This window comes from Fukomys damarensis, unplaced genomic scaffold (assembly GCF_012274545.1).
Source record: "Fukomys damarensis isolate Sample0158 unplaced genomic scaffold, DMR_v1.0_HiC HiC_scaffold_18, whole genome shotgun sequence".
Lineage (NCBI taxonomy): Eukaryota > Metazoa > Chordata > Mammalia > Rodentia > Bathyergidae > Fukomys > Fukomys damarensis.
The window spans coordinates 43,395,550-43,401,997 of NW_022900930.1; the positions used below are offsets into that span (position 1 = coordinate 43,395,550).

The following is a 6,448-nucleotide window of genomic DNA, read 5'->3' on the forward strand; positions in this document are numbered from 1 at the left end:
TCCGCACCCAGCCAGGAGCCCGGGCCCCGGAGCCAGGTGAGGTGGCCGTGCCCCACGCCATGTCCGCCCAGGCCTCTGTCCCATGCACCTGTGCCTGCTGTGTCTCTGGGTGCGTTTTCCCGCGGGACAGTGCAGGTGCTGGTTCTCACCCGGGAGGACAGATGGACAGGTCTGAAGGAAGCTTATCACAGCCTTCGGTAGAGATGGGCGATACCCTGGGGCTGTGCACCCCTCTCAGAGAAAGTGCAGCCCTGTGTGGGACCCCGGCGCATTCCCAGCTCTGTCCATGCTGGTACGCAGAAATCCAGTCACCTATAGTCCAGCACCTGGGAGGCTGAGGCAGGAGGATCAAAAGTGTGAGTCCCACCTGGGCAACTTGGTGAGACTGTCTAAAAAGAAAGAAAGATGAGAAAAGATGGGGGAGCTGGAGATGTAGTTCAATGTAAAGGTCCTGGCTTCGATTCCCAGTATCAGGAAAGAAAAAAAAAAGTCACTTACCCACCAGGCCTAACTTCCTGGCACCACGAAAGGGAAAAAGTCAGACACATTCCCGGGCATACGGGATTTGTGAGACAGGACCTGGCAATGTGCAGGATGCACAGAACGAGAGGGACCCCCATCCACCCTCCCGTGCTGCTCCGTGTGACCCTCCTTCCCCCTGTGAACCTCCAGAGTCTCAGCGCCCCTGGGCCAGCTCTGTCGCACCCTCCAGGCCCCAGCCATGCCTCGGATACCTCTTCCCCCAACACCACGAAGATCCACTGGACCCCGTGAGTTACTACCCGAGGGCACCCATCCTGCATTGCGGTCCCTGCGGGCCGTGCTGAGCACCGACCCGTCTTGGCCTTGGAAACTCCTCCCAGGTGGTGCTTGTCCTTGCAGAGCTTCTAGAGCGGTGATGGCGAACCTTGTAGGGCTTCCAGTGGTACCGAGCTGGTTGGGCCACCACTGATCTAAGGGGTTTAAGTGCAGCGAGGAGTGCAATGGGAGGACCTTGAGACGGTCACAGGAAGTGGCAGCTCTTGGTTGAGCTTCAGCTTCCGGCCCAGTCTGGGGAAAGGGCAAGAATTCTGGCAGCCACAACTGCATCCACCACAGGTACCGGGCCATGTACCAGTACCGACCGCAGAATGAGGACGAGCTGGAGCTGCGTGCAGGGGACCGGGTGGATGTCATGCAGCAGTGTGACGATGGCTGGTTTGTGGGTATGTGGGGTGGGAGGGCAGTGGGGAGGGTGGAGGGGGTATCTCAGGGCCCCAGGGGCCTTTGGGTGGGCTGCTGCTGCCTGCCGGCCTCACCACGCCCACCCAGCTTCCCATCCGGTACTGGCTGCCTCCCCAAAGCCAGTCTTTCTGTTATGCCTTGACACATACCCTGCAGAGGGGCCTGGCCCAGGGTCATGATGGAGCCCTCCTGTGTCCCAGGACAGGACTCCTGCAGGGAAGCGCATGGTCCCGCACCTGGCGAGAGCAGCGAATAGCAAGAGATCTGGGCCCTTAGTGCTGGCCTGGGGCAGCCCAGGCACAGGAAGCCTTAGGTGGGTGCTGGCCTGGTTCAGGGTGACCCTCCGGCTTCACATGGCTGTTTCCCTGGTGGGTAGCCAGGTTCAGGCCTTGGCTTCACAGAAGGGCCCAAGATAGACGAGAGCAGCCAGAAGCCCTGCCCTTCAACAGGCAGACCTTAGGGCCCGAAGCGTTAGGGTGCTGGGCAGAGACGGTTCAGGGACACTCTTGATGTGGCATCTTGCCCTTCCTGATCTAAATCCCAATAGCTCAGGGCCAACCAAACTTTTTCTTTTTTTTGGAAAGATTTTATTTTATTTTTTTACCAGGGATCGAACTCAGGACCTTGGGTTTGCAAGACAGGCTGCAGAACCACTGAGCTAAATCCCGTGGCTCCACCCAAACTTCTTATACACAACTGATTTTTTTGGGGAGACAGGGTCCCATTGTGTAGCCCAGGCTGGCCTCAAACTTGTGGCAGTCTTCTGCCTCAGTCTCCCTAGTACTGGGATCACAGGCATGCAGTAACACGCCTAGCCACACAAGTGATTACTAAGCAGTAACATTAATAGTCCTTACTTCTAAAGGGATGGTGAAGGGCACATTCTAATATTACTCTGCACACTTTCGCTTTTGAATTCTTTTATGCTGCTGTTACAGTTTGCAAATCTCTACAGACTCTTGGGGTACAAGCCTCAGGCCCTCAGAGGCACGGTGTGCATCTGCACCCACAGAGAGGTAGCTGCTAGCCACACATAGCTGTTTCAATCTACATGAGTGAAAGAAAATGAAAAGCTCCACTCCTGTCACACAGCACAGCACACTTCAAGTGCCCACTGCACACGTGCAGTGGTCCTCAGTCTGGCCCGGGCAGGGCAGGGAGGGTACTTCCTGGAGGAAGTGGGCACTGGGCCCAGATGGGCAGGCCAGAGGAAGAGGGGGAACGAAGGACCCGGCATCAGCAAGGGCATCAGTGAGGGGCAGATGATGGGAGGAGACTCAGGGCATCAGCTCACCCCAGGCTCACTTCATCCCACACTCCTGGATTTCTAGCCTTTCCCTCCTCACAGGACACAGAGTCCTGACTCTCTACCCCTAAGCAGCAGTGCTTTTGGGCAATTTACCTGACCTTCTCTTAGGACCTTCCCCACCCTTACTTGGAATGAGAAATGTGTAAGGTTCCTCTTGGTAAAAGTTCTGTGATTCATCCTTCAGTGCTTCCTGGCTTTCATAAAGGAGGGTGGAGATGCAGGCGTGGTGGTGCACACCTAGAATCCTAGCACTCGGTAGGCTGAGGCAGGAGGATGGCTGTTCCAGGTCAGCCTTTGCTTACTACATAGTTCGTAGCCAGCCTAAACCGTGGTGCAAAGCTATAAAAGAAAGGAAAAAGAAGGAAGATGGAGTGATTCAGTGCTGTGTGCAAAGTTGTCCCATTTGCTGGTGGTTCTCACTTGATTTTGGAATTTGGGAGGCATAATTTTGCCTAGCTATGCTGCTGCCACCAGGGGGCAGGAATGAGGAAAGCAACTCAAGTGTCCCCTCCTGGGAACCAGCCCTTACCTGCAGTTCTAGGCCCTGCCAGCAGGCGGCGTCCCCTCACTTTCGTGGTTCAGGCTGTGTGGGAAATAGCTTTTCCTTGGTCTTTCCTCTTTCAGGTGTCTCCCGGAGGACCCAGAAGTTTGGGACATTCCCTGGAAATTATGTCGCCCCGGTGTGAGTGATCTCCATGGCAACTTGGAGCCAGCCAGGATGGAGTGGGGAGCAGTAACACATGGTGGGGGGAGGGCCTGCATCCTCCTCCCCCAAGACCGGCTGTCCGCATCTGTGGAGACGCCAGCAGCCTCCGTTCCGAGCCCCTTCGGAGTCCCCTGGATGGATTCCCACCCGCAACTCACAGGCATCTGACAGCCCCCGCCCCCAAATACAGAGGTCTGCTTTGAAGTGGAGACTGTTTCCAGGCCTCATTGAGACCAGACCCCGGTCCCCTTGTCACGCTCACAGGCACCGGCTCCCAGCGTCACCCCCATGGGGTTCCTCTAACTAGGACCAGCCTCCCGACCTGATGGAGACCAAAGGCCTCCTGTGCCTGGAGGGGCTGCCCCTCCCTCCCGCTTGCCTGCTGTCCCTTTGCCTTCTGGCCTCCAGCTGAGGTTGGGAGTGAGTGGGGACAGATGCAGCATCTTCGTAGCCCCCAGGGCCTCCTCTTCCCAGAGGCCACAAGGCCTGTTCCACAGGGTTCACGGGGAACCCAGATCTCACCCAGCAGCCCCACTCCTGGAAGAGAACAGAAAATAAACCTGGGTACCAGCGTTTGGCCTCTGAGTCCTCCTGCAGCTGCTGAGCACTGTGGGCTTCTTACTGCAGTGGCTGCACCAGTCAGGTCTGACGGGTTGTATGTGAGGGAGGCTGGGAAAGCCCCGTGGCGATCTCCGCCATGTCAGCCCTCGGGTGCAGGCAGCAGAGCAGCCCCCGGGATGGGGTAGCTGTCGGACCAGACGTGCTGAGTGGACGTCACAGGGCCAAGGAAAAACTAGAGCTGGGGGACCGAGTGTGGCCTTGTTCACAGGCTGTTTTGATTTTGGAGCTGCCACTGTGGGGTTGCTGGATTAGATGACATTTCTAACTATTCTGCTAATGTTTTCCTTCTGTGGGCTACGTTTCCACACCGAAGCTTGTGTGCCTGTTTATTTTCTTCTTTTGGCTCAAGTTTGAGCAATCGATTGCGGCAAGCTGGGAGTGGCAGGGCACAGTTAACCAAAACAGCTCTGCTCACCCGAAACTTTAGAGCTGCAGGTCTGGTGGCTTCTGGGGGACGTCGGTGATGGAGCAGTCTGGGCCTGGCTCCTCGTCCAAGATAGGAAAGCCCCATCCTTGGGCCGTGGTGGAGGGTTGGGAAGGAGGTAAGACACTACCCACGGGCTCCCTAACATGGGCATCGTGACCAGCTGCTTAGGATTCCTTTTGATAGGGAGAGCTCCAGGTCCTGAGAAAGTCTGTGTCTGAGTCACAGTTACTCAGAGCTGAAGTTGGTTCTGCCTCGCTGCCTGGATCAGCCCAGTGTCACACTGTGCTTGTCCAGAGGCCCCAAAGGAGGGTCAGTAGGAGGTCGGGGTGGCCCAGGGTAGGGTGCACTGACCTCCTGGCACTCCAGTCTTCACCTGTCTGTAAGGTGTCGCCACCCCAGGCAGGCGGGGAGACCAGTGTCTGCCATGAAGGGCAGTCCTAGTCCCATCAGGACAGAGGAGGGGCCGGCCGCAGGGTGGTGGCCTGGCCCTGGCAGGTTTCTTGAGCCTAGGTGGGCCCCAGCCCCAGTGGATGTTGAACAGTGGCTTGCAAAACAAGACCTGCATGTCCTGCTTCATCCACTCCCTCCACCCTGCTCACCTGGGCCTGGCCTATGGCGACAGGTCCAGCCCATCCTCACTGGCAGTGACCATTCATCAGGACCCACCGGCCTGCTTGTGAACCCTGTCCCAGCTCCATTCACATAAACAGCTTGGAGTTGAGGCTGCTTTTCCCTGGGCAGAAACAGTGCACACCCTGGCTTTGATGGGACCTGGGACCTCTCGGGCAGCAAACAAAACACTATGCCTGGGGCTGTCTGCCAGGCCCAGACTGTATGGTGACCACAGGGCCTTGGCCTGGCCTGGCCAGAGCCCCCTCGGGATGGCTTACCCTCCAGGGAGCTAAGGAGAGGGACTTGTACCCAGGGCACAATCACTTAGGGAGGGACATGTGTTGTGGAGGTCCCTTCTGGGTCATGGAAATGTGACCCGAGTCAGCTGATCTGCCTTTCTGGAGGTTTGGTAAATGCCCAGCTCACAGAGCAGGAAACCCTGCAGACACCTGGAGATGTTTTCATGTTCTAAGGCAGGAGGAGGCTGGCCTCTAAGGGCTACACAGCAGTTTCTGACACAGTGGGCACTCGAGTATTTGTGAAGTCCGATGTGAAATCCCAGCATTCAGGAGGCTGAGGCAGGAGAATCACAAGTTCAAGGCCAGCCTGGACTATGTAGAGAGACCCTGCCTCAAAAAAATCAAATAAAGATAAAATAATAAATACTTGTGGAATGCATATTGTTGGGATGTCTGGTTCTACACTTCTGCAATCCTGGTACTTTGCCTATGTGACAATGAGCGAGGGTAGCTATGCATTATACATGGGAAAATCAAGGCCCAGAAGAGCTGAGGAAACGGCCCAGGCTCGCACAGTGGGAGGCAGGTGTGGCATCTGTCAAGGTGCCTGTGGCTTTCTGCTCCCTCAAGGGTCTTCCGGGGCAGGGACGCAGCTCAGGTGTATGGCATGTGCTTGGTATGCACAAGGCCCTCGGTTCAGTTCCCGGCACCCCTGCCCAAAACAAGGCTGTAGAGCAGGTACAGCTGGTAGCCCTGGAGGGGGCTCTGGATTAGTCCCGGAGAGTGACCAGTGGTGTACACACCCAGGACCAGGGCTGCAGGAGGTGACCAGGAAGGGACAACCGGTGGAAGGTGTGGCCAGGAGGAGTTGCCGTAGCGAGGAGGGTGCTGAAGGCGCTCCTCCCCAGGGGACCTCGCCAGCAGTGACTCACACCTGAGGCAGGCGAGTTACAGCTGGGTCCACAGGTGTGTGCCAAGTCAGGAGACACGGGAGGCAGCTGGCCAGGCCCTGAGCTCCCCAGGTGAGGTTGCCAGGTATGGCTCTGGGGAACCACTGGGCACCTGGGCCCCCTGCCCAGGGGTCCTTCCTGATTCCGGAGCCTGTGTACCACGTGGCTGGGGAGGGGCAGCCCAGGCCACTGGCATGGTGCGGCTTCCCCCCTGGTGCACTCCAGGCAGAGTGGCCTGCAGCCAGGCATCACCTTTGCCCTGGGCCGCAGGACTTACCCGGAGAACTGCTGGCGGGCATCAGGCAGGGGCGCTGGGCCTTGCCAAGACAGCCACCGACTGGCCTCGGGACAGGGATGAGG

The 6,448-nt window shown here is 57.6% G+C and overlaps 2 protein-coding genes across 4 annotated transcripts in view; both read left to right on the plus strand.

Annotated features, from left to right (window-relative positions):
• Positions 1-3,674, plus strand: part of Sorbs3 (sorbin and SH3 domain containing 3) — a 23,446-nt gene extending 19,772 nt beyond the window's left edge. The window contains exons 18-21 of the mRNA XM_033765558.1: positions 16-197; positions 433-770; positions 1,099-1,205; positions 3,158-3,674. Of these exons, the coding sequence (XP_033621449.1) occupies positions 16-197; positions 433-770; positions 1,099-1,205; positions 3,158-3,219 (689 nt within the window). The 3' untranslated portion in view covers positions 3,220-3,674. The remainder of the gene's footprint in view (positions 1-15; positions 198-432; positions 771-1,098; positions 1,206-3,157) is intronic.
• A 1,901-nt stretch (positions 3,675-5,575) lies between these two features.
• The window catches only part of Pdlim2 (PDZ and LIM domain 2), a 12,839-nt gene continuing 11,966 nt past the window's right edge, over positions 5,576-6,448 (plus strand). The window contains exon 1 of one of the 3 annotated variants that reach the window (XM_019207611.2): positions 5,576-6,160. The gene's annotated coding sequence lies outside the window, so the exon portion shown is untranslated. Of the gene's footprint in view, positions 6,174-6,448 lie in introns of all 3 variants that reach the window. The other 2 variants (XM_010624139.3, XM_010624133.3) reach the window with 2 other exon arrangements.